The sequence below is a fragment of the Podarcis vaucheri genome, assembly GCF_965113315.1.
Source record: "Podarcis vaucheri genome assembly, chromosome: Z".
Classification (NCBI taxonomy): Eukaryota; Metazoa; Chordata; class Lepidosauria; order Squamata; family Lacertidae; genus Podarcis; species Podarcis vaucheri.
The window spans coordinates 45,291,803-45,318,946 of NC_138758.1; the positions used below are offsets into that span (position 1 = coordinate 45,291,803).

At 45.0% G+C, this 27,144-nt stretch overlaps 1 protein-coding gene and 1 long non-coding RNA gene across 3 annotated transcripts in view; one reads left to right on the plus strand and one right to left on the minus strand.

Annotated features, from left to right (window-relative positions):
- Positions 1-27,144, minus strand: part of ASTN2 (astrotactin 2) — a 672,988-nt gene that overhangs the window by 356,019 nt on the left and 289,825 nt on the right. For both annotated transcript variants that reach the window (XM_082208795.1, XM_082208796.1), the window contains exon 5: positions 26,795-26,902. In XM_082208795.1, the coding sequence (XP_082064921.1) occupies positions 26,795-26,902 (108 nt within the window). The remainder of the gene's footprint in view (positions 1-26,794; positions 26,903-27,144) is intronic.
- Positions 1-27,144, plus strand: part of LOC309524411 — a 409,164-nt gene that overhangs the window by 215,191 nt on the left and 166,829 nt on the right. The window lies entirely within an intron of this gene.

A 27,144-nucleotide genomic window follows, 5' to 3' on the forward strand; every position in this document is an offset into this window, starting at 1 on the left:
AGGTAAATGGCTACTATTCCCCACCCCCACCCCCATGATGTCAGAAAATCCTACTGCTATTTTACATCATTTTGATGGAGATATTTAATGTATTGTACTTTTATTGTGTATTTATTTTGGTATTGATGTGTATTCATGCTGTTTGCTGCTTTGGGGACTAAAAAGCAGTACATAAATAAACCATACCATACAGCTAGTATTAGCCAATTATTTGGAGGCTCTTTAAAAAAGAAAGGAGACTTAATTGTTTTCAACTCTGTAACTTTCTCTGTACCTGGAGAGCATACACAATGTGCACATTGCATTTAAATGCACACCAAGAGATAAATGACTTAACAGGAGACCTTTAAAAAACAGATGAATTTAAACTTTATGACCCAGCACTAACTAAACACACTGCAACAGAATCCTTGGATTTCAGGGCTTATTTTACGAACATGAAAGTAACACCTATTCATCCCTTGCCCCAGAAGCTTAAAGCTGTCAAGAAGCAGGTTTAGTCAAGAAATGAGAACATTAATTGATTCATTGATGGTTGGGGTAGTGAACAGTGCTCTGCTTCTACAGGAGTCACACACACTCAAACACACGTCTGGGCTCTACGAGAGAAACATCTAGACCAGAGGTCAGCAACCTAAGGCCTATGGGCCGCTTCCGGCCCATGAGCTTCCTGGAACCAGCCCACGACCGTTCCATGGATCAGCGTGGGGATTCCGTGCTCTTTCTTTTAGTGCTGCCTTTTTTTTTACTTGCCGTGGAGATCGACTTCCGGGTCAGAAGAGCACTAGAAATAGCACATGCACGCGCTGTTTCTGGCACACTTCCGGGGTCGAGGAGCGCCCGTGCGCATGTTCACGCACTATTTCTGGCACTCCTCTGACCCAGAAGCACCTTGCAAACCCAGCAGAGTTTAAATTCAGGGGCAAGCTTTTTGTCTTGTGGGACAGGCTTTATACCTTTATGGTATGTTTCTGCAAAGACTCAACAGCTGAAATGTAGCTGAATGCTGAGCAGCAGAAGCTTCTCTCAAGAAGAAGAGTGTGCCCAATGTAGTAATCCTTGAGGAAGAGGGCAAGAAAAGGCCCTGTAGCAAGAAACCCTTGTTTAAGAGAACAAAAGAGCAAGAAGGTTGTTGTTTTTTAAGGGGGAGGCATGCAAGCCTTTGTTGTTGTGTTTTTTTAAACAGGAATGGCATCCAAGCATCATTGTCATTTTCAATCCAATCAGCTGCCACTTAATTAGTCTGGAAGGAAAGCTGGATTCTGAAACAAAGGCTCCCTGCGGTGCCCTGTAACCCTGGGCATGTAAGCAGTGTCTGCCAGTGTCACACGCCTCCTGACCTCTCTTTCATGACATTTTCCATTGGCACCAATTAGATGTGCTCTGGACTCGCTGGGGGCAGACAGGCTGCTAGAGAAAACGTCCCATGAAGTGGCAGATTCCTCTGAAGATTCTGAAACCTTTCAAAAGAATGACAGAAGCCAGAAGTTGGGGGGTCAGCAAAGGGGAATAATAAGCACCCCAACATGGCTTACGTACCTTACAAGTTTCTTCTTCTCCTCTTATTGCACTGGAGGGTTAACTGGGTCTGCATTCACATTTTCTCAGCAATATCCTGTTAATTTCTGCTTTATAGCTGAGCTTTCACGTGGTGTAAAAGCCTCTACCAGAAATATAGGAGAATATGGTGCTCATTTCTGTGTTATTTGCAAACAGATTTTTCCCCCCTGAGTGCTAAACTTGTGTTATATTTCTGGTAGCAGATTTTACGTCACATACAAATATAATGCAGAATTTAATAGTTAGGGAAACACTGGGAAACCGGCACATTGCTAGATTTGATGGAGACATGCACAACTCTGTATGGATTTATGACTATCTTTAATAGCTCAACCTCCTCATAACAATATAGTCCTAAATCAACTTTATAAATACACAGTTGGGAAATCAGCCAACCAAGACATAATGAACTTTAATTACCCAATTTTTAATCAGCACAAATTTTGTTAACTGGAGCCAGATGTGGATGCCAAAATGCCTAGCAATCAGGTCTCTCTTTCCCACTCCATGGCAGCACTTGATATTTCATTGAAAATTCCCACCTCAAGATAATTACAGGAATATGGAAAAGAGCTGGGGAGGGGGGTGAATGGGTCATCCATGCTGCTTTGAACCTGCACCAATCTCATTAAGATGAAAGGAAGTCACTTGCGAGAAGCTCTGGTACACAGCAGCCGCAAACTCACAGCAGCCCTATGTGTGTGGGAGGAAAGGGGAGGAAACTGTAGATCAACACCTCAAGGAAGCATCCAAGCATGGCAAAATTGCCCATGTACATGCCCAGTATGCTTTCGCTGACTTAAGGGAGGGGTAAGAATTGCCCACCAAACACCAAAGAAGGCCACACTTGTCAAGGGAGTTCACTGTGTAGTAACTATCCAGAGTTATAGTTACAGATAGGTAGCCGTGTTGGTCTGCCATAGTCAAAATAAAAAAATTCCTTCCAGTAGCACCTTAAAGACCAACTAAGTTAGTTCTTGGTATGAGCTTTCGTGTGTATCTGAAGAAGTGTGCATGCACACGAAAGCTCATACCAAGAACTAACTTAGTTGGTCTTTAAGGTGCTACTGGAAGGAATTTTTTTATTTTATCCAGAGTTATGTTTAGGCAGAGACTCATGAAGGCAATTCACATTACCAAGTATCCTGCAACTCAAAAACTAATTACAAATTAAGGTAAAGGTAAAGGACCCCTGAATGGTTAAATCCAGTCAAAGGTGACTATGGGGTGTGGCACTCATCTTGCTTCAGGCCGAGGGAGCTGGCGTTTGTCCACATACAGCTTTCCAGGTCATGTGGCCAGCATGACTAAACCACTTCTGGCGCAACAGGACACCGTGACAGAAACCAGAGAGCACATGGAAATGCCGTTTACCTTCCTGCCACAGTGGTACCTCTTTATCTACTTGCACTGGTGTGCTTTTGAACTGCTAGGTTGGCAGGAGCTGGGACAGAGCAACAGGAGCTCACCACCATCGAGCGGATTCAAACCGCTAAACTTCCAATTGACAACCCCAAGAGACTCAGTGAGGCATTGCATGGAAGGGGCAGTTGGGAGACAGGTTTGCTGTTAAATCTCTGCAGTCTACATTGCTTGTTCTCAAGGCTACTTTTGAAATTCTTCTTCTTACCTAGTGATGGGTGAATCTGCCATTATTATTATTTTGCTTCTCTCAGTTTCTCATTTCCACATGAGTTTATGATTTTTTTAAAAAAATAAATAGCAGCATTTTAGTGTGCATTTCTTTTAATATATGCTCATTTTTGTTATGCAGTTTTGCTTAACCTGACCATTTTTCCAAGGCAATTTCTTCAAATACAATCTATTTTTCATATGTTATTTGCACAAATGTCTTCATTTTCATATCCATCTATCGTATATCTATCTAGCTAATCTCCATGCATATATATGGATCATCAAGTTCAGAACCCTATTTTGCTGTTCTAGGGGGTCCCAGCAGATGAAATTATCTAGCTGGCTGCCAGATGGAGGGAGAGTCTTCTTGGTGATGGCACACCAGCTGTGGAATAACTTCCCATTTTATTATTTTATATGGTGAGTGCCCAGCGATAAACATTATTGGAAAGCCTATATAAATTCCATAAATAAATAGCTGAAGCACTGCATAAAGCCGCTCCACCTGCTAATCAAAGGGTGCAAGATTACCTCTGTTAAATAAACCACAATAAAACAAGCAAACAAAAAGAAATTTCTTAATTTATGGATTATGAAATATGTACCACTGTCAATCAGGTGAATTCTACATCAAAAGAAACACAGAATGCTATAGGAGCATGGGAAAGCCCCCAGTTGTTTGTATTATTTTGCTTCCTGAAGCTCTCACTTGACAAAAAATGGTTTCTAGTACTGAAAAGATGTGTTTTCAGTTATGTGGATACTGCCTGGTGTAACCTGCAAAGTCGGAGGGAGGTGCAGTAGCATTTTCAGCATAGGGAGGAGAGATTTCAGCAGCCTGCATAGTTTATTGCTTATTTCCATTTTTAATAACAAAGTAGAATTATGCAAACTAGTATATCTTCTTGGTTTACACAAACTGCATTTAGATCTTTTTGCCTCAAAATGTGGGGTGGAGTGTGGGTGGATCTTGACAGAATGTTGTTGGCACAGGGCAGGGGCAGCCAGAGGCATTTTGGAACCTGAAGTGAAATGCCCCACTGCTGCCCCCCACGACAGTGGAGGGGGAACTCCACAGAACCATATCTAGGAGGCTCTAGCCAGGGTTTCTGTCCCGGGTGAAGCCTCCAGAGGGGCACCATTGAGGCTCCCAAACTCTCAGCATGTTTGGGCTTCAGCCGGAGAGAAAGATGAAAAAGTGAGCTGTTTATTTCATAACTGATCCCTGTGGAAGAAGAAACAGATGGAAATCTGCTGGGAGTTTTAAGGAAGATTTTTTGAAAAAGGAGCTAGAACATATTTTCTTTTCTGAAAAAGCCATACTTCTATTTATTTATAGACAGCATTTCAACTCAAAAAAAGTTCAGGAGGTAAACTTAAAAACGATTTAAAAGTATACCAAAAAGGGCCAATATTAGAAAACCACATAAAACTGACAAAAATCTCTACTTATCTCCAAACTGCTAGAATAAATAAAAGTGTGTTCACCTTTGAAAGAAGAACAGGGAAGTTGAAGTTGAGGGTTGAAGAACTAGTCCACTGCCAATTTAGCACAATTGCCTTTAAAATCTCTCTCCCCCCCACACTTCTATACAAATATTTTTGCTTTATTCTCTCTTTTTCCTCTTTCTTGAAAAAAACACCCCAATGATTAATTAACTATACACAAAGAATTGTGTTCAGTGCTCAATGGATGAAATTCCACTCATAAGTTAACTGATTTCGAATTGTAAACAGTGTAACTATAAAACCTAAAGTATATTTCTGTTAATGCTCTGAACACTAATTAGGCCACTTCTTATGCAATGATTTTGGCTTAAACAATAAAGTTTACCAACCTTACTTTCATATGTTGGCTACTTAGCCAAGAATAAACAAGTTATTCTTAGCTAAGTAAGAAGTTAGTAGGGTTGCCATACTGTATTTCAAAAAGTGAAAATCCAGACACAAACTTCCCTGAAAAGGGAAATTCTGGGAACTGTAGTTTAAACAGTCACAACAAAAATGTCAAAGCTGGTTCACAAAGGTCAGTGGATGAGGTGCATCAGCAGGGTGATTGTTCAATCTAAGCATTTTAAATTGTCATCTATTAAGGAGATCATTGTGTCTCAACTGGTGCATTGCCTTAAAAATATTTGACAGTTTTTCAACAATATCTGACTGGTGATATGCCCAATCCTACTGAATTTTCATTCACAAGAGAGGAGTCAATAGAGCTGAGCATATGACTGGTGTCATCAATCTCTCTCTTTACTAACAGTAATGTATTCTGTCAGAGAGCAGTGCAAAACAATGGGCTATCATTGGGCTTCTTTTGGTTTTGTCCATAGATACACACCTCAGGAGTGGACTCTCACTTAAAAAGAGAAAGCCAAGTCTATCAGAATCAGTATTAACTGGAGAACACTTTCCACCTAGTCTACCACTCTTCCTTAACCAGTAGTCCAGCAATTGACATGTTGAGGAGGTACATAAATGAGGCTACCTGTAGAGTAAAGAGGATAATTTGTCTGATGAAGGCAGAATCCGCACACACCTCCCTCTCCAAAGCAATAATCTGCCATGGGTGATAATTTGCAGCAGGATCAATGGAGACAGCAAAATCTTTGGCTTAAGCAGCAGGAACTGCCAACTCCCACAACTGAGCACTCTGCATGTTCTATTCAGCCTGAAGAGTCCTTGAAGCCTTTTGCTAATCTGTCTCTAATACTCAGTCTCAGTAGACTTTAGGAGTTTTAATGCCTGATGCATTGAAATAAATATGCTTTTCTGTAAAGACCATAATGCTTCAAATATTGATCTCTTGTGTGTGCATGCACGAGCACACACAGGGTACACTGGCAATCTTATGTGAACATTACTGTATTCCCCACTGTTTTAAGCCAGATACTGATGCTCGGGACTTCGTGGAAAGCATGGCCTCCATGGGGCTGTCCCTGAATAAGTCTGGCCCAACCCATAGCCGTGGACATGCCTTGGACCTGGTGTTTACCTCTATGGATGTTGGTGATCTGACACTAAGTAAAAGCGAAACGAAAGAAGTGCCATGGTCAGATCACTTCCTGGTGCAACTGGACTTCTCTGCGACCCATCCCCTCTGCAGGGAGGTGGGACCAATTCGGATGGTCCGCCCCCGCCACTTAATGGATCCAAATGGTTTCCAGAGAGTGGTAGGGGATGCTTTATCCCATGTTGATGGCCTTTCAGCTGATTCCCTGGTGGCCCGCTGGAATGTGGAGTTAACCAGGGCTATTGACTGTTTGGCTCCGAAGCGCCCTCTCCGATTGCATGGAGCCCGGACAGCCCCGTGGTTTTCCACGGATCTGAGGGCAATGAAACAATCGTTGAGACGGCTAGAGCGCCGGTGGCGGATAACTCATTCCGAATCTGACCGGACACAGGTTAGAGCTCAACGTCGAGCCTACCAAGTGGCGATAGCGACGGCGAAGAAGAATTTCTTCACCGCCTCTATTGCATCTGCAGAAAACAGCAGCAGGAGACTTTTTCAGGTGGTTCACAATTTAGCGGAACCACCTGCAACATCGGGGCCCAGTATGGGCCACATGTTCTGCTGCAATGATTTTGCAAAGTTTTTTGCAGATAAAATCGCTCAGATTCGGGAAGAAGTAGACTCCACCGTGGGAGCAGGGCCGGGGCGGGAGAGTGCAAGAGTTCTGTCTGGTCAAGTTGAGTGGGATCAATTCCAATCTGTTACCTCCGAGGATGTGGACAGGCTGCTTGGACGAGTGAAACCAACCACCTGTCTCCTGGATCCTTGCCCATCCTGGCTAATAAAAGCAAGCCGGGAAGGGCTGGGCGATGGGCTTCGTGGGGTGGTGAACGCTTCCCTCCGTGAGGGAGCCTTCCCAGACCCGCTGAAAGAGGCGGTTATTAAACCGCTTCTTAAAAAACCATCTTTAGATGCGGCCACAATGGCCAACTATCGCCCAGTCTCAAATCTTCCATTCCTGGGCAAGGTGATTGAGCGAGCGGTTGCCGAACAACTCCAGGCACGCCTGGAAGAAGCGGACCATTTGGATCCCTTCCAGTCGGGATTCAGGCCTCATCATGGGACTGAAACTGCCTTGGTCGCACTGGTTGATGATCTCCGGCGGGCTAGGGACAAAGGTGAGAGCTGTTTCCTAGTTCTGCTGGATCTCTCAGCGGCGTTCGATACCATCGACCATAGCATCCTTCTGGACCGTCTTGAGGGGCTGGGAGCTGGGGGCACTGTTATACAGTGGTTCCGCTCCTTCCTCCTGGGCCGTGTTCAGAAAGTGGTGGTGGGGGATGAGTGTTCAGACCCCTGGGCTCTCACTTGTGGGGTGCCTCAGGGTTCTGTCCTCTCCCCCATGCTTTTCAACGTCTACATGCGGCCGCTGGGAGAGATCATCAGGAGGTTTGGGCTGGGTGTTCATCAGTATGCGGATGATACCCAGCTCTACCTCTCTTTTAAATCAGAACCAGTGAAGGCGGTGAAGGTCCTGTGTGAGTGTCTGGAGGCGGTTGGAGGATGGATGGCGGCTAACAGATTGAGGTTGAATCCTGACAAGACAGAAGTACTGTTTTTGGGGGACAGGAGGCGGGCAGGTGTGGAGGATTCCCTGGTCCTGAATGGGGTAACTGTGCCCCTGAAGGACCAGGTGCGCAGCCTGGGAGTCATTTTGGACTCACAGCTGTCCATGGAGGCACAGGTCAAATCTGTGTCCAGGGCAGCTGTTTACCAGCTCCATCTGGTACGTAGGCTGAGACCCTATCTGCCTGCGGACTGTCTCGCCAGAGTGGTGCATGCTCTGGTTATCTCCCGCTTGGACTACTGCAATGCGCTCTACGTGGGGCTACCTTTGAAGGTGACTCGGAAACTACAACTAATCCAGAATGCGGCAGCTAGACTGGTGACTGGGAGCGGCCGCCGAGACCATATAACACCGGTCTTGAAAGACCTGCATTGGCTCCCAGTACGTTTCCGAGCACAATTCAAAGTGTTGGTGCTGACCTTTAAAGCCCTAAACGGCCTCAGTCCAGTATACCTGAAGGAGCGTCTCCACCCCCATCATTCTGCCCGGACGCTGAGGTCCAGCGCCGAGGGCCTTCTGGCGGTTCCCTCACTGCGAGAAGCAAAGCTACAGGGAACCAGGCAGAGGGCCTTCTCGGTAGTGGCGCCCGCCCTGTGGAACACCCTTCCAGCAGATGTCAAAGCAATAAACAACTACCTGACATTCAGGAGACATCTTAAGGCAGCCCTGTTAAGGGAAGTTTTTAACGTGTGATATTTTATTGTATTTTTGGTTTTTATGGAAGCCGCCCAGAGTGGCTGGGGAGGCCCAGCCAGATGGGCGGGGTATAAATAATAAATTATTATTATTATTATTATTATTATTATTATTATTATTATTATACGAAACCTATGAAAAGTCCTATGGCAAATAACTGGCACATCTTTACCTTTTACAAGCCAACAAATTCATCATATTATGGAGTCCCAATAGGGAGAGGGAGGAGAAAATGGTGCTGCAAACAGAATAAATGGAAATACAAAGCCAACAAGGAGTGAATGGGCCCTGGAGGCTGACTAGCTCATAGTTCATGCATTAACTGTGGGCATTTATGGCCAGAATGCAAATCACGGTGTGCACAGCTGCCCAAGAGAAGGTGCAGGTTCCAAAGATATGTGGGCTGGTGATGTGGCTGAGAGGATGAGGGCTGGCCAGATTGTCAGTGGCACAAATAGAAGTGTGGAAATCCTGATCAACAAGTTTCAAGGAGAATTTCCCCATTCAAGAAGGGAACCAAAATAATGTCTCCTTATTTCCAGTTTAAGTTTGTCAAACTGCAGCAATTGATCAGTATCTCTCAAATACAAACAAACCATGTAACATATACAACTTCAACAGGAATAGGAAATGGGTTGCCAAATTTGTGCAGATAATCCCAAAAGACGAACAGTCCTGACAGAGAGACATTAATCAAACAAACAAACAAAAAAATCCCACAGCCAAAGAAAGTGTCCTTTCTTAGAAAAAGGTCCTGTTGAGGACACTATCAACATGGATCGGTTCTCCCCCCCCCCTTTTTTTTTTCTTTTGGAAATGGATAACTCCAACTAAAGCTGCCATTTATTCCTATTTTTTGAGCTGCCTGGCTATTCCTACTCCAGGGAGTCCTGGATACTGGTGGGCACCATTTCATTTCATTTTTATTAAAAAAAAATGCCCCTGGAAGAGGACACAAGGCACTGTCCTTGAGGCTGAAATGGGGAGAGAGGAAAACCCCACCCCCAACCTGAGCTCTTTGGGATATAAAGTCACTATGCAGTTTGGAAAGTTGTTTGCTTGCTATGCATTTGCATACCTGCTAAAATGTAATAACTAGATTTCACATTTGGGAACAACTATGGGATGTGGGTGGCGCTGTGGTCTAAACCACAGAAGGTCGGCGGTTCGAATCCCTGCAATGGGGTGAGCTCCAGTTGCTTGGTCCCTGCTCCTGCCCACCTAGCAGTTCGAAAGCATGTCAAAGTGCAAGTAGATAAATAGGTCCGGCGGGAAGGTAAATGGCGTTTCTGTGCACTGCTTTGGTTCGCCAGAAGCAGCTTAGTCATGCTGGCCACATGACCCGGATGCTGTCTGTGGACAAACACCGGCTCCCTCAGCCAGTAAAGCGAGATGAGCACCACAATCCCAGAGTCGTTTGTGACTGAACTAAACAGTCAGGTGTCCCTTTACTTTTACCTTTTTACATGCCATTTTGAATCAAGCTGGTGGGTTGAACTTTTCAAAACTGCTCTCATTTTAAGCATTGATTTCAAAACTGAATTGATTCTTTAGTTTATTCAAATTCCCAGGGGAATGCCAGGTACAAAGATGAAGTGTCAGTAACCTGAAGTGTCTGTAACCCTAAACATTAGGAAGAACTTCCTGACAGTAAGAGCTGTTCGACAGTGGAATTTGCTGCCAAGGAGTGTGGTGGAGTTTCCTTCTTTGGAGGTCTTTAAGCAGAGGCTTGACAACCATATGTCAGGAGTGCTCTGATGGTTTTTCCTGCTTGGCAGGGGGTTGGACTTGATGGCCCTTGTGGTCTCTTCCAACTCTATGATTTTATTCTAACCCGAGGTACCATTGTAAAGTAAAAGCCTTTTTCCACCAGGTCTGGGAGGGGAGAGCCCCGACAGACTCCAGATACAAAACTGATGCTGCTAAAGAAGCAAGAGACGATCTTGGCTGTCTTGTTAGTGCAGACCCAGGTCACTGAGCCTGAGCTTCGACAGCTGCCACCCACCACGAACCACCACTGGCAGCAACAGCAGCAGAAATGTTCTATGATTAAGATACGATTCTATATTATGCTCTATGATTATTTTATTAGGGCTGACATACATTTGGACGTAGACGGAATACTGCATTTGGGGGGGGAGTCTCTCTTTTTTTAGATATTGCTCAACAACTTTGCCAAATTGTTGAAATTATTGGAAGGGTCCCCTAGTGTCATCTAGTCCAACCCCCTGCAATGCAGGAATCTCAGCCAGATCATACATGACAGGTATCCACCCAACCTCTGCTTAAAAACCTCCAAGGAAGGAGAGTCCACAACCTCCGAAGGGAGACCGTTCCACTGTCGAACGGCTCTTACTCTCAGAAAGCTCTTCCTGATGTTTAGTAGGAAACTCCTTTCTTGTAACTTCAAGCAATTGGTTTGGGTCTTAGCCTTTAGAGCAGGAGAAAACAATGTGGGTTGTAAAATAAAAATAAAATGTTATAGAAATGAAATAAATTAATAAATCACGCAGCACCTGGTTGAAGACAATTCTTCTTGCACGCTCTCTAATGCCCGGTGTTGTTGTTTTTTAAAATAGTGCCCGTCAACAACTAGGAACATGAGCACCCCTGGTAGTTGCATCTACCCCACTTTCTCTCTCTCTACCCCGCCACAAATCATCTAAACGCCCACTCTGCAAAAAGGGTGGCAGTATAGGTGCAGTAGGCTTTTTGTTCCACGTTGCATCCTCCAAACACTTTCTTTTCTGTCCATATTGTTTCCGGAGAAGAAGTGGATGTCAGGTAAACATAGCAAACATACAGCCTGCCTGTTCACCTGCCCAGAACTGAGGAGCTCAGTTTTTATTTTCACTTCTAAACCACTTTATTTTATAGGAAAGCATTCAGACATGGCTTTTTTTAAAAAAAAAAAATCCCACTAAGCTGTGTACAATATAAAAACAATAAAAGGTAAAGGTAAAGGACCCCTGACAGTTAAGTCCAGTCACAGATGACTCTGGGGTTGTGGCACTCATCTCGCTTTACAGGCCGAGGGAGCCAGCATTTGTCCACAGACAGTTTTTCTGGGTCATGTGGCCAGCATGACTAAGTGCAACGACTGGTGCAACGGAACACTGAAACAGAGCAGTGCACAGAAATGCTATTTACCTTCCCGCCAGAGCGGTACCTATTTATCTACTTGCACTTTGACATGCTTTTGAACTGCTAGATTGGCAGGAGCTGGGACCGAGCAACAGGAGCTCACTCCACTGCAGGGATTCATACCGCTGAACTTCTGATCAGCAAGCCCAAGAGGTTCAGTGATTTACACCACAGTGCCACCTGCATCCCACAAAAAAAAAAACAACCAGTAAAGAATATCATTAAAACACAAATGCAACATAAAGGCAGCAGTATAAAAGCACTGTTTTTAAAACAAAAGACGAAAAAGCCACACCTGGAAGCAGGAGCATGGGTGGCTCTGCGCTCAGACTTGTTCTGCATTTTCCATCAGTTGTGTGAATTCGCTGTGTATTTGATATGCATTTGCTGCTTATATAGCATTGAAGCTATATAAACCTTTTACCTATATAAACCTGTGCTTAAGAGACACCATGCCAAATTTTTATCACATATTAAAACATTTATGGGGGTCCTATTATTCAAAACACATTTCGCTTTTTGATTGGAAATATTATTATTATTTTCATTCTTGAAAGTCCAATTAGTTCTCTCTTTATTCGCATTGCTGATGGGCTTTCTGTGCCTCCCTCCCTCCCTCTCTCATTCCTCCAGATTGGACAATTAAAATCAATGGAGTCAACTTTGCTTTCATTTCCCTGCTCTGGAATCAGATGAGAATCATTGTTACATTGAGGAAAACTATTTATAGATATCTTTTAGATAGATTTTTGCATAGCGCTGTTCTTCAGTACAAATCAGATGAAATCGTGGCTGATTCATTGCTGTCATATGCCTTAAACCAGAGTTGAATTCTGGGTCAGATCAAAGACAACAGGAGCCTCAGTGCAAGAATGAAATAGATATGATGTGATAAAATAGTGATAAAATAATTGATCCTGTCAAGAAGCAGGGGGCCATTCTGTTGATCAGAGCTTATGGCTGAAGTCTTCTCAGGTTTACCTTGAAGTAATTTCCACTGAAGTCAGTGGGGTTTCTGAATAAACCATGCACAGAACTTTGCTGCCAGGCTTAGGTAAGGACAAAGCTAATCATACTGTCATTTACACACCTCTAGGTTCTACTATGACCTGTTTTCACTGGGCTCCAGAGTAAACAGGGAACTTGCAAGGAACCAGACCAAGGGGGCAGAAACCAAAGCTGTACCCAGGGCCAGTCCAAGGTCAGAGTCCAAGCAAGTCAATTAAACATTACAACCCTACTAATAAACCTGTGTGATGGGGACACCACCATTCACTTTTCAATACCGTATTTTGCGCCCCATAGGACGCTCCAGCCCATAGGACGCACCTAGGTTTTTTTTTTGGGGGGGGAAATAAAGAAAAAAAAATATTTCCCCCCCCAGGTTGGGGAACAGTGGGAAGGCACGCTCTGCCTCCCCGCTGTCCCCCGAGCTTGTGGGGCTGGTGATGGGGAGAAGTGCGCTGATCCTGGGACTGCAGGTAGCTCTGCGCCGCCATCCGGAGCGGGGTGGGACTTTGCTCCCCGCTCCCGGTGGCCACACAGAGCTGCGCTGATCCCGGGACTGCAGGCAGCTCTGCGCCGCCATCCGGAGCGGGGTGGGACTTCGCGCCCAGCTCCCGGTGGCCGCGCAGAGCTGCGCTGATCCCGGGACGGCAGGCAGCTCTGCGCAACCCTCGGAGCCAGTCTCCCGAGGGTTGCGCAGAGCTTCCTGAAGCCTGGAGAGCAAGAAGGGTCGGTGCGCACCGACCTCTCTCGCTCTCCAGGCTTCAGCGAAAGCCTGCATTCGCCCCATAGGACGCACCCTGATTTCCCCTTCATTTTTGGAGGGGAAAAAGTGCGTCCTATAGGGCGAAAAATACGGTAATTCCAACCCTGCTTTATGCCAGTCTATTTACCAAATGCCCTCAAAGACTTACAATTTACCCTGCTTGTTAGACAAAGCAGCAATACCCTTGTAAGCCACCCCTCCTTTGCCTCCCCAGCAAACATGGTAGTATTTTATTTCCTGTGAAACAAGAGGCTCATTACCATGCAGCGGGCATGAGTGGAACGATTAGTAAAATTTGTTACCTGCATGCTTGGAACAAAATTAAATTAAAAGTGTTGCTTTGCTGTCAAGATAAGGACCAAGCTAGAGTGCAAATACTCAATTACTTTGGTAAGACTGTATCAGATGCAATAAAAAAAAAACATCCAAAAACCTGGACCGCTGGGAACAGATGTAAATGTCATTATCTCTATTGCAGCCCTGGGGAAGTTAAAGAGGCAACTGAAGCAAAACAGAGCCCTAATCACTAAGACAGGAAGGGGAGACAGGTTTTGTGTGGCATGTTGGAATAATGGGTGATAGGCCAGGGGGGTTAGTGGGGATGTGGATGGGGGCAGTTTGCCTGCTTTTCCCTTCCATGCTTTAAGCATGGACCGTGTGAACCTGTTCAGTATTGTGGGGATTTTCTTTAGTTTGTTTTGGAGAAAAGGGTATGTCATTGTAGAAGAGTAGAAGAAGAAGAGCTTGGATTTGATATCCCGCCTTTCACTCCCCTTCAGGAGTCTCAAAGCGGCTAACATTCTCCTTTCCCTTCCTCCCCCACAACAAACACTCTGTGAGGTGAGTGGGGCTGAGAGACTTCAGAGAAGTGTGACTGGCCCAAGGTCACCCAGCAGCAGCATGTGGAGGAGCGGAGACGCGAACCCGGTTCCCCAGATTACGTGACTACCGCTCTTAACCACTACACCACACTGGCTCTCAGTGTAGGGATGTTTTCGATGGTGTCTCTCTCTAAGTGGACCCATTGCTTTGTCTCATCTTCTAGAATATATGGGATTATGTGGGGGATTCCCCATCCTCCTTTTGTGGGGGGAGGTGCAGGTATTTGGGGCTTATTCGTGGCTTTTTCTGTGAGAAAATAAACGAGTGCAGTTTTTTTCTGCCACTTCTGCAGTTGGGTTGGGGGAATCCAGATTGGGAGGGTTTGGAACAAATAGGTTAGTTTTGGGAGGGTGATTATTTTGATCATGGCTATTTTGTCTTAGAGGATGAAGTTGGTGTCATTTGTTCAAGTCTCTGTTGATTTGTCGCCACAAGGGCTTGTAATTGTGGAGGTATTATAGTTTGCTAAGGTTTCTGGTTATTTTAACCCCTGGGTATCTGAATTTGGTGTAGCAGAGTGTGATCTTTGTGATGTTGGTGAATTCCTTTTTTGGATGCAGGGGGTGGGGTGTTGAAGAACACAGCCTCAGATTTTGCAAAGTTTACTTGTAGGCCCAACACCATTGGAATATGTTGAGTTATTTGGTTAGGGTGGTTGCTCTGTTTCTGGGGTCTGGTGCTGTGACCATCAGTTTCCTGTGAAGAGCCCTAGTTTGAAGGTTTTACCTTTTAGTTCCACACCCTTGATATCTTGGGTTCTTGGAGTATGATTGCTAGGGGTTCCAGGGTCAAGATGAATAGGAAGGGAGACAGTGGGAATCCTTGTTTTGGGCCTCTTTGGATTGCTATGGTATTGGAATCCATATTCTTAACTCTGCATTTTGCTGAGGCTTGGGAGTAAATTTGTTTGAGGTTTGTAGGAAGTTGGGGCCAAATTTCATGTTAGTTAATACTGATAATAGATATTTCCATTTTATAACTACTACTACAACAAAATATTTATACCCCACCCATCTGGCTGGGTTTCTCCAGCCACTCTGGGCATCTCTTAACAGAATATTAAAAACACAATAAAACATCAAACTTAAAAAACTTCCCTAAACAGGGCTGCCTTCAGGTGTCTTCTAAAAGTCTTGTTTATTTCCTTGACATAAAAGCTGTGTACACAGTGGTAGCTCCGGTTGCGGAAGGGATCCGTTCTGGAGGTCAACCCGGATCCCGAGGTTATCGTAACTGAAGAGACCACTTTTGCGCACACACGCTTCTGCGCATGTGCTCGTGACAAAAACCCAGAAATATACTTCTGGGTTGCCGCTTACATATCCCGAAGTTTACGTAACTGCAGGGATACGTAAGCGGAGGTATGACTGTAATTCTTTTATCTCCTTGACATCCACAGAGAGAGGGCGCCACTCAATCTGTTAGCTGTCATCCATCCTCCAACTGCCTCCAGGCACTCACCCAGGACCTTCACCGCCTTCACTGGCTCTGATTTAAAAGAGAAGTAGAGCTGGGTATCATCCGCATACTGATGAACACCCAGAACCCCCTGATGATCTCTCCCAGTGGCTTCATATAGCTGTTAAAAAGCATGGGGGAGAGAACGAAGCCCTGAGGCACCCCACAAGTGAGAGCCCAGGAATACGAACACTCATCCCCCAACACTACTTTCTGAACAGCAGCACCTCTAGCTGGTCCAGAAGGATGTCATGGTTGATGGTATCAAAGGCTGCTGAGAGATCCAGAACTAGGAAACTGCTTTCACCATTGTCCCTAGCCTGCCGGAGAGCATCGACCAGCACAACCAAGGCAGTTTCAGTCCCAAGGTGAGGCTTGAATCCCAATTGAAAGGGATTCAAATAGTCTGCATCCTCCAGGTATGCCTGGAGTTCTTCTGCAACTAAGCGATCAAAGGCTTTAAGGATGTCTAGGAACATGATCGCCAGTGGGAATTTGGTTATTTTGCTGTGTTCAGGAAATACAGTAGTTCAGTAGTTTCCTAATGGGGTCTGTTGTGTTGTGACCAAGGACAAAACCTGCAGGGTCCAGGGGGGCAGGGGCATTTTGAGCCAACAGCCATTACTTGGCTATTCCAGTAGCCTTTCGTAAAACATGAAATATTTTTGCACCTCTCACAGTTTTACCTGTTCAAGTCCATGTACATATCCTCCACTCCCTCTGACAAACTGCAGAGTAAGATTTCATTTTATTCCCATGTCAATGAGCATCTCTGCCTAATACTCCCTGCCACCAGCGGCGTTAGCTATAGGGGGTGGAGGGGGCTTCGGCTCCCACAATATATTGGGGCAGGGGGAAGCGCTCCCCAATACTGAGGGGACTGCCACTCCCCACCGCTGCCAGGTGCCCTCTGCACACCCCAGCTCCAGCCTCTGGCTGGCAGCCCAGGACCTGGGCAGGGGCTGGGACAAGCAAGCACAGAGATCGCCCTCCATACTTCCTGCTCTGCCCCGCCCCTCCCATGCCAGGCAACATCACATGACACGTCATGTGATTCATCACCGCACCTCCTAAATGTGGGGGGGGGGCAAGTCAGCGCTCCTGCCTGCCACTCAATGTAGATATAATAAATCATGTCTAGCATCCAGTCTAATGAATGTGAAAGCTTGCTCAGTACCATTTTAGGGCTACTTCAGTTGGCTTTGGCACCCAGTGGCACCTCCTGTGCTCTACGCAAGCAGCACACCCTCAGGAGTCACACCCATCAGCAGCCCTACTAGGCACCCTTCTTGAGCATTTGTTTGCATGGCTGGAATGTGTGAACTGTGTGAACAACGGCAATGCAAGGATCAAATCCACCCCCTGGAGCAAATGGCTTCCCCTCACCTGCATGGGCTGCCCCTGTCTGATAATGCCTCTTGCTGGTCTGGATGGAGGATAGAAAGGGATGTGAAAATGTGCGTAGAAACTAAGCCACAAAGGCAACATTTGCGTTTTTTGCTTTACCCACTGTTGCCTCTGGCCACACCACTGATGGCATGCGACCACCAAAAGGGAATGTGGTCCATGGGCTGTAAAAGGTTCCCCACCCCTATGCCAGAGCTACAAACTTTACTGTGACATTTGGGTTCCTCCAATAGAAAGAATTCTACTCCCTCGGCACACAGGACTCACTTTTAACAGTTGGTAATTTGCACCCCAACTTAATGTTTATCCCAATTTCTTCCTCCTGCAGAATCAAGACAGCACTGTGGCAGCTTATGTAATAATGAGAAGGCAGAGGAACTTTGAGGGAATATTTGAGTAGACGCCTCAGCTCAGATTTACGTGCTATCCACTTATCGAGTCATCTGAAGAGTAGCGGGAAGCATCTCATCAGCTAAGGAGGAACTTTATCAATTCCATACTGCCTTTCATACTGCTGCAAGCAAAGATACCACAGAGATATCAGCTCAGTCACCAGCCTACTTAACACTGCTGTACCACCCATTATTCTGGAACTCCTATGTAGAGCTACTTAATGGCCAGAGTTCATCCCCAAAGCTCAAGGCAGGCAGCAGCACACTGAGCATAACTGTAAAATACCCACCCAGGATCTTATTAAAGACCTATATCTGGAGAACTGTCTTCTCTTATCATATATTGCTATGGTCCTTGAGATTTGCTGAGGATGCTCTTTTGGGATTACCATCTGTGTGCCCACCACCACTCCAGCTCTCTACCCTTGCTGTCCTCAGTTGGTGATCAGATTACAAACTGCAGAGGCAGTGTTATTTCCTCAAGCATGGCATCAAATCAGGAGCAAAGGGATAGTTACGGTAGGTATATTGATGTTTGTGGCACAGTAGTGTATTATGACACACACTAACCTCGGGAAGATGGAACTGAGGAGGGATTTATTAAGATCCTGATCCAAATCGTAATGTGTACTTCTATGGGTGCCAACTTGGATAAAATATTACAGGGGCCCAGGTGAGCCCTATCTTACATAATCAATCACATGACGCAGTGCACACACCATCTGAATGGGAATGCCCATCAACTTTGTGGCCCCTAAGAGCTGGCTCCTATATATACTTCTCTAATGCAAAATTGAAAGTAAGAGTAAAAGGCCAAGTGAGTCCACAATCACTTGTGGGGAGAGAGTGCTGTAGCTCCAGTAGAATGCATGTGTTGCATTGCAGAAAGTCCCAGGTCTGATCCCAACATCTTCAGGTAGGACTGGGAATGTCTCCTGTCTGCAGCTCAGGAAAGCTTCTGCCAGGCAGTGCTAAAAACACTGAGCTAGATGAACCAATGGCTTCACTCAGAATAAGCTGACATTTTCTTTATTTCATTATAGTTCATATGGACCATAGTTCAGTGGTACTGTGCCTCTTTTGAATGCAGAACACCCCTGGTTCAACATCTGTCCAAAGATGCCTGTCCAAAACACTGGAGAACCTGGCCCTATCAATGCTGCCAGAACTGAGGTGAATGGACCAATGGTCTGCCTAGGTATAGTTTCCTATGTTCCTATGCGAGCACGTGTGTGTGTGCACACGCACACACACACACTTCATGGAAGACTAAAGCTATTCAATAATGTAACAACAATATAACTCAGTTACATAAAACTACTCTTACCTTGAAACTCTTTTGATTCCTATCCATTTCTCATGTGTGTGTGCCCCCTCCCAATTTCAGCACCTTGTTCTAGGGATATATAGCAACTGATCCATTTGTGACTTGGTTTTAAAAGATGCCATAATACTAAAAAATGCAATTAGCTGGTTTTTGCAGGACAAAATGAAACTATGTAGTGGGGCAGGAGTTGTTGTTTTTGGGTGCAAAGACAGCCAAAACAGAATATGGGGAGGGATACAACCTGAAGCTTAGCTGAAATGACCATTTGACCCTGTCCAAACACTTATGATTTGATGCCTTATATGCCTAACTGAGTTTCCATTCTTAAGGAAATCAGCCCCGAGTGCTCACTGGAAGGACAGATCCTGAAGCTGAGGCTCCAATACTTTGGCCACCTCATGAGAAGAGAAGACTCCCTGGAAAAGACCCTGATGTTGGGAAAGATGGAGGGCACAAATAGAAGGGGACGACAGAGGACGAGATGGTTGGACAGTGTTCTCGAAGCTACTAAAACGAGTCTGACCAAACTGCGGGAGGCAGTGGAAGACTCTTTGCAAGTCCTTTCCCTGCATATCAGGCAGGCGCTGTGTCTATTGTAATTTTGGCACCAATTGAACACCTTGTTCAACAAATCTTTTAAACAAAGGTGTGTGTGTGTGTGTACCTGTGGCAATCTGTATCTGTACTGCATTTGAAATTGTTTTTATTTATGAAATAGTTCTATATAAATGAAATTGTTCTAACTGTGTATATAATGAAATGTTGTCATTGCTGATGTTTCTTATTGTGAAATAGCTTCTAGAGATTTTACAGGAAGCTATTCACAATAAATTAAATAAATAAGTGAAAGGTAGATAAAATGCAGGTCCAAAGAATAGCAATGGAGGAAGGGGAACTTGTGAATTTCTATCTACACCCCCGCCCCCCCCAAATCCCACCCATTACTGCTGTTATAGCCAGTGCCATGTCTCCTGCTATGATGCACCTTGTTTACTTAGCCCTAGCATCTATGTACATTTTGGGGGAAGGGGAAGGGAAGGGAGGGGAGGGAGAAGAGAGGAGAAAGACTACCTAAATTTTTCATTCCACATCTCATTTGCTTTGCTTTGAAATAATAAGTGTCTGTTGCCTCCAGAGGCGTGCGAGGATCAAAGACAGGCTTCTGTGTATGTAACAGATTCCAAATACCTAATTTTCCCTTATAAAGGCCTTGTTTTAAACACCAAATACAGAAGCAGATCAAAGCCTGGATTCGTCTTTCTCTAACAGCCCTCGGAAGGCTCCGTGAGTCAGAGAGATACACACACAGTGGCTGATGCAAAATTGAGGCAGATAATTGGGCTCCCCTGAATACCCATTAAAGATTGCTGCAAATTAGGGGAAAGAGCTGGACATCCTGTAGACTAAAAAAAAGGTCTTCTTTCCCCTAACCCCTCCCAAAAATAAGATATACTGGTGATATCTGCTGCAAGCCTCTGAACAACAGCAGAACCTCCTTATCTCAGTAAGGCGTGGAACTTATCACTGGACAAGAGGAACCTAAATCCCCATGGTCTTAATTAGGCTATAATGGGATGGCAGTGCTGGTTTATGAGGCAATAATACAGCTCTCCAGAGACCAAGCGATGCTTCGGCTCACTGTGTTATCTTGACAAAAGGAAACTACCAAATATTGGTGAAGAAAACCGCCACACAGTCCAGGGAGAGGGAAGCAAATGCGGGCACAGCCCTGGAACAGAATAAAGTGGTCATAAACTTGGATGTTTCGGGGGGGGGGGCACTAGTTATCGCAGGGGTTTCTTCAGGCTACTACAAGATAACCATATTTGACTATACCACATAGAACCATGAATGTGGGTATGTCATGTGACCTAGATACTCGCTCCCACAATGCAAACTGCCACAAGTAACAATGGGGCCAAACGGATGACTGCAATGGAAGGTATGAATAAACTAGGACTTATAGCTGGTGTTATACACAGCAGAATGATGTGGTAGACTTCAGACTGTAGGTGGATGGTAGAATCATAGAATCATAGTATCATAGAGTTGGAAGAGACCACAAGGGCCATCGAGTCCAACCCCCTGCCAAGCAGGAAACACCATCAGAGCATTCCTGACATATGGTTGTCAAGCCTCTGCTTAAAGACCTCCAAAGAAGGAGACTCCACCACACTCCTTGGCAGCAAATTCCACTGTCGAACAGCTCTTACTGTCAGGAAGTTCCTCCTAATGTTTAGGTGGAATCTTCTTTCTTGTAGCGGTGGTACTTCCTAATGTCCCTTAGGACAAAAATTCATTAGAAACAGAAAAGCAGGCAAGGAATTGGAGTATAAACTGTCCCTTATGCTATTTATCAGCTATACAAAAGCAGTGGGAGATGAGGCTGAATCCTGCAAAGACAAAGGTGTAGTCAGTGGGTGTTTCCTGTGTCTGGGAATGAACTGCACAACCTGTTCTGGGAGGGGTGAACTCTTCCTGAAGGAAAAGGTTCATAGTCAGAGAATAGTCCTGGGTTCCAATTGCCACTAGTCTCTCTGTGGATGGCAGTGCTTAGGCACAGCTTAGGCTGATTTGCCAGTTATGACCATTTCCAGACCAGGATAGCATGGCCTTCATTTTCCATGCCCTGCTGGCTTCCTGTCTGGACTACTGCAGTGTGCTGTATGTGGGACAGCCCTTGAAGACTAGAAGCTGCAGCTGGTGCAAAAGGCAGCTGCTAGTTCGATAAGTGAGGCAGCCTGATGGGAACATGCCACTGGTCCTGAAAGCACTGTGGTGGCTACCTGTAAACTACTGGGCCCAATTCAATGTGTTGGTGCTACCATACAAAAGCCCTAAATGGTTGGGACCCAAGTACCTTAAAGAACACCTTCCCTTATATCAACTATCTTGGACACTGCAATCTGCAGGTGAGACTCTGATGAGGTGCATCTGTTTCCCTCCTCTCATTACTGACATTTGATGGCTGAAGGACACTGTTCTTGGCAATCCTGAGATCATTGGAATGAAGAGAGAAGGTTTCAGAAATTGTTTTTATTGCAACTTTTAAAAAGAATGCTTCTCCCCTCCTAATTGTTTTATTATGGTTGTGTTTGCTGCCCTGAACTGCTTTGGCAAATATAAATTCAATATAAATAAATAATCTGTATTATCACGTGCTAGACTTCTGTTTGCAAGGAGTTTTACATAGGGGAGTCATTTTATTTCACCTGCAGCCTGGGGTGGTTACTGCCAATGTCCATTCTTATTCGCCTACCCCATTTTCCTGCAAGTGAAGAACAGGCCTTTAGACAACAGCAACAGGATCCCGAGAAAGAACAAAACACATCCACTAAAGCAAAAATGTGAGGAGTATTCATTACTCTTTTCTTCAGCGGGAGAAAGTACAAGAATGAATTGCTGTTAAACAAATTGGCTATTAAATAAAGCCCAATATGAATTTATTATTTTAACTACTTGATTTAAAAAAACACACAACTTGTTTGAGTTGTGCAGCTATTCTGGACTACAGTTCTTATCATCCCTGACCATTTACCATGATGTCTGGGACTGAAGAGAGTTCGAATCCAACAGTAACTGGACAGCTCCATTGCTATCCTTGGTTGAGTTGACATGCTAACAAGGCCACTGAATTTATTAACCTCAGGGGTTAACCTTGAATTCAGATTACTCACACTGGAACTCTCTCCCCAAAACCAAATGAGGAGAGATGTGCTTCACATGCAGAAAGTCTGTTTTATGATACAGCATAAAATGAGATGTACAGAGTTAAAGATGAACCACCAGATCCACTCCAATAAGCACTGGAAAAGAAAAAAAAGGCACTGCAGCACATTTAACAATTGTCCTCTGTCCTGCTATGGTTCATCTGGGCTGGAGACACTTTTGCATTGCCCTTAATGGCCATTTAACTCCAAATAACCGTGACAAGAGGCCCACCATAAAAATCAACAGGAAAGCATCACCACTAACAATTAGCTGTCTCTGGTGACACAGCTTTCCCTAGTAGGAATTAGAAGCTCGCCCAATTATGGTTCTCAGCTGCAGTTCTAATTATTATGTTTATAAAAAAGCCACCGTTTTCTCTTAAACTGGTGATGTCCCTTGCACATGGGATTAACAGAGTTCAATACAGAAATAGAAATAGATGAGATAGATATACGTAGATATATTCTTCCATAAAGGGAAAGTGGCAAAGATATCAAAACAAAACAGGCCATTTTTGACAATGGCCTACACAAGAGACTCACTGGGACATACAGGAAAAACGACCAGGAGCAAAGGACAATGGAGAGTTAAGGGGGAGGCAGCTGGCCCTGTAATTAAGACTTTGATCTTCAAGGTCATTTTCATCACTACCATCCCCTCACATCTAATAATGCCATCAATGAGGCAAGGTGAGGCAATTGTCTCAGAAGGCAGGATCTACAGAGGCAGCAGATCTGGCCTCCAAGGAATATATTTCCCACGGTCACAGTGAATGCCTGATCTGCTGCCTCCTCAGAAGCCTCCCCCATGCAGCCTCTACAGTGACCTTTCCGCCCTGGCAAGGGGGGCATTTTGTGGTTTGCCTCAAGTACCAAAACGTATTGGGCCAGCCCTGGTGCCAACAGGATTGTATCAAAAAAGGGGGCACCAAGAAGCAAGAGTGAAGCACCAGCATGGTCAAGATAATCCCAAAATCTACAAGAGGGAAATTAGGTAAATTGGGGGAGAACTGATGGGGAAGAACTGAAAATTTTCAATAACTACAATGGAAAAGGACAGGGAATGAAGCATGGGAAAAGGAGTAGTAGAATGCTTGGAAGGGGAAGGAAAGCTTGGACCCTGAACAGGAACACTTCATTTATAGTTGGTTTCCTCTACTAAAGCTGTGCGCCAGATCCAACCAAATCATAGGTCCTTCCTGAACCAAATCAGGTAAATTCAGATGGACCAGGGTTTTGGCCATATTAGGTTGAAGTTGACCTGATCCAACCCAGGACGATCCAAAAGTTGGGAGGTCTGGCAGTGAGGAGAGACGGAGAAGGATGCAGCCTGTTTGTGTCTTATTCTCCCCTCTCCCCCAATTGCATGTTTAATTAGGGTTGAAATAGTAATTAAAACTGTGCAAGGATCCTGAATCAGTTTGGGGCCCAGATCCAGGTTGAGTTGGTCCTGGATCATCTTGGGTCAGATCTATCATGGGATAGATTGGATACAATCCTGAATCTCCCTCGGGGCTTGTCAGCACTTCTATTTGCTCCACCACTTCCCCTGAGAGACCTGTCCAGATCTTCACTTTTTTGAAATATGGCAACCCTATTACTAGCAGTACATGTAAAAAGGATCTAGGCGTTTTGGTGGACCACAGCTTAACATGAGTCAACAGTGTATTTGCAGCAGCAAAAAAAGCTAATGCTATTCTAGGCTGCATCAACATAAGTTTAGTGTCCCAAGTAATAGTCCCACTCTATTCTGCCTTGGTCAGAACACACCTGGAATACTGCGTCCAATTCTGGGCACCACAATTTAAGAAGGATGTTGACAAGCTGGAACGTGTGCAGAGGAGGGCAACCAAGATGATCAAGGGTCTAGAAGCCAATCCTTATGAGGAATGGTTGAAGGAGCTAGGTATATTTAGTTTGGAAAAGAGGAGACTGAGAGGAGATAGGATAGCCATCTTCAGATATCTAAAGGGCTGTCACATGGAAGAGGGAGCATGCTTGCTTTATCTTGCTCTTGAGGGTAGGAAAAGGACTCAAGGCAATGGCTTCAAGTTACAAGAAAGGAGATTCCGACTAAACATCCGGAAAAACTTTCTGACAGTAAGAGCTGTTAGGCAGTGGAACAGACTCCCACAGGAGGTGGTGGACTCTCCTTCCTTGGAGGTTTTTAAGTTGTGGTTGGAAGGCCATCTGCCATTGATGTTTTGTTTGGTTTCCTTCTTGGCAGGGGGTTGGATTGGATGACCCTAGGGTCCATTCCAACACTACAATTCTATGATTCTCACTTTCCAAAATGAAAGATTGTACACCATCAGCATGTGTCTGTATCCGAAATATACCTGTGTTTGATCCAGTGTGCAATCACTGAGCCAGCTTTGCCCCCAAACGAACATATTCCTATGCATAAAGGTAAAGGTAAAGGTACCCCTGCCCGAACGGGCCAGTCTTGACAGACTGTGGGGTTTGTGCGCCCATCTCACATTTATTGGCCGGGGGCCAGCGCTGTCCGGGGACACTTCCGGGTCACGTGGCCAGCGTGACATCGCTGCTCTGGCGAGCCAGAGCCGCACACGGAATGCCGTTTACCTTCCCGCTGGTAAGCGGTACCTATTTATCTACTTGCACCCGGGGGTGCTTTCGAACTGCTAGGTGGGCAGGCGCTGGGACCGAACAGCGGGAGCGCACCCCGCCGCGGGGATTCGAACCGCCGACCTTTCGATCGGCAAGCCCTAGGCGTTGAGGCTTTAGCCCACAGCGCCACCCGCGTCCCTATTCCTATGCATGCCAACACCTAATCACTGAAATAAATTTCACTGTTTTTTCCCAGGATAGTAGAGGCAACTTTCTGATCCTGCATCTTGCTACGCTTAAGTACAGATAGTGAATGCAAAGCACAGAAGCCATCGCACAAAACAGTAATTTGTTCCTGAGCTCAAAGCACCCTGCAACTTCATTATTTCTTCACACTCATTTTTCAAAACCACCTCTTGTCACAAAAATAAAGGAATGCAAATGCAGATTAGAACTTTTTTTGGTGGGGAGGGAAGCAAGTGTGGGACACTCTCTGAAACTAAGGCTTTAAAATAATAGAGAAAGAACAAGCCTCCTAACTCTGCTAAAACTGAAACTCGGGAGATTTCCCTGCTCTACTTTTCTTGCATTTCTCTAGAATTGCCTATAGCCTGTTCTACACATACAGCAAAATGAGGTGGTGCAATCTATTGGTTGTATAGAGTGGATTGTGTCACTTCAGTGTGAAAGATACCTGCTTCAGGTAAAATAAAACACATTAAAAGAAATCTGCAAAAAGAAAGAAAGTGGCACAGAAGGAGAAAAGGTGGTCAACCAAGCCAATTCCTTGCCTTGCTGCACTAGTTTGTCTTTTTCTTTTCCTCTCCCCCTGCAGCCCGTTGAGATTTTTGTTAAAGTTTTTCATAATACAGTAAGATATAGAAAATAAGCAGGAAGAAGAAAGGAAAGAGAAAAGGAAAAGGACATGAAGGGGGCGGGGAGAAAGGAAAAAGAAACAGAAAGAATCCATTTCCAGGGAAGGCAAGTACAGACAGCTACAGAACAGCAAAGAACATCTGATTCCAGCTGAACACATGGGCTTATGACCAACTAAGTTCAACGCAGAGTGGAGCTATTTAAATGAATGAATTTAATTAGTCTATAATTTTCAATGGGCTTACTCTGAGTAGGACTTGCCAGTGCAGGATAGTGCATATTGGGACTGGAAGGGTGACAAGCCAGGAGGCCAGCAGTAGTGCCACCCTACTGGGTGGGTTGCAAGTAGGAAATCAGGCAGGTGGGCATTGGCTCAGGGTAGACTGAGGCTAGTGGGGAAGGGCCCCATTCGCCCTAGTGGACCAGCCTCCACTGGAACTACCGCTGGATACAGCCCATGGGTTGTATGATGGTTAAGATCCTAGGCTTTATCAAATGATTTAATGTTTCCCTGGCAGTCAACCATCCAGTCATACATATAGCTTCAGCAACATTGTTGCATCACACACCTTCACCAATTGTATTGTATATTGTATTTAATTATGGGGTATCAGAGTTTCTAGGGGGCTAACCAGGCTGGGATAGCTGGGATAGCAGGCTTGTTGGCTTTTGAATATCTGATGTAGATTTTTTTTCAATTTCATTGTTCTGTATGGGACAATGACAATAAAGATTATCGTATCATATTGTGGCCTAAACCATTAAATCGAATTTTCTCCCCTCCTCACCTTTGCTACGTCGTCGGCTCCTGTATTGCTCAGTGTAGAAGGTCAACTGAGTTTCATCATCTGCTTCAGAGCCAGAGTTGCCTTTGGTACGGCCAAATCCAATCCCACCTATGGAGAAGGAAATTGAGGATTAGTGCTAGTGATCATGGCAAACAGTTGCCCAGAAAACAAGTCTGACCCAAAACACACCCAGACCCACGGGGACAAGTGAATGGATTTTCTGAACTGCAGGCCCAAAGGAGGGCTCGAGGGACTGGTTACACCAAAGTAGGGATACCAAAGAAGGATGTCCAAATGTCAGAGTGATCAGTTCTAGTGCTTTATTAAAGAAGGTCTAGACATACAGCAAA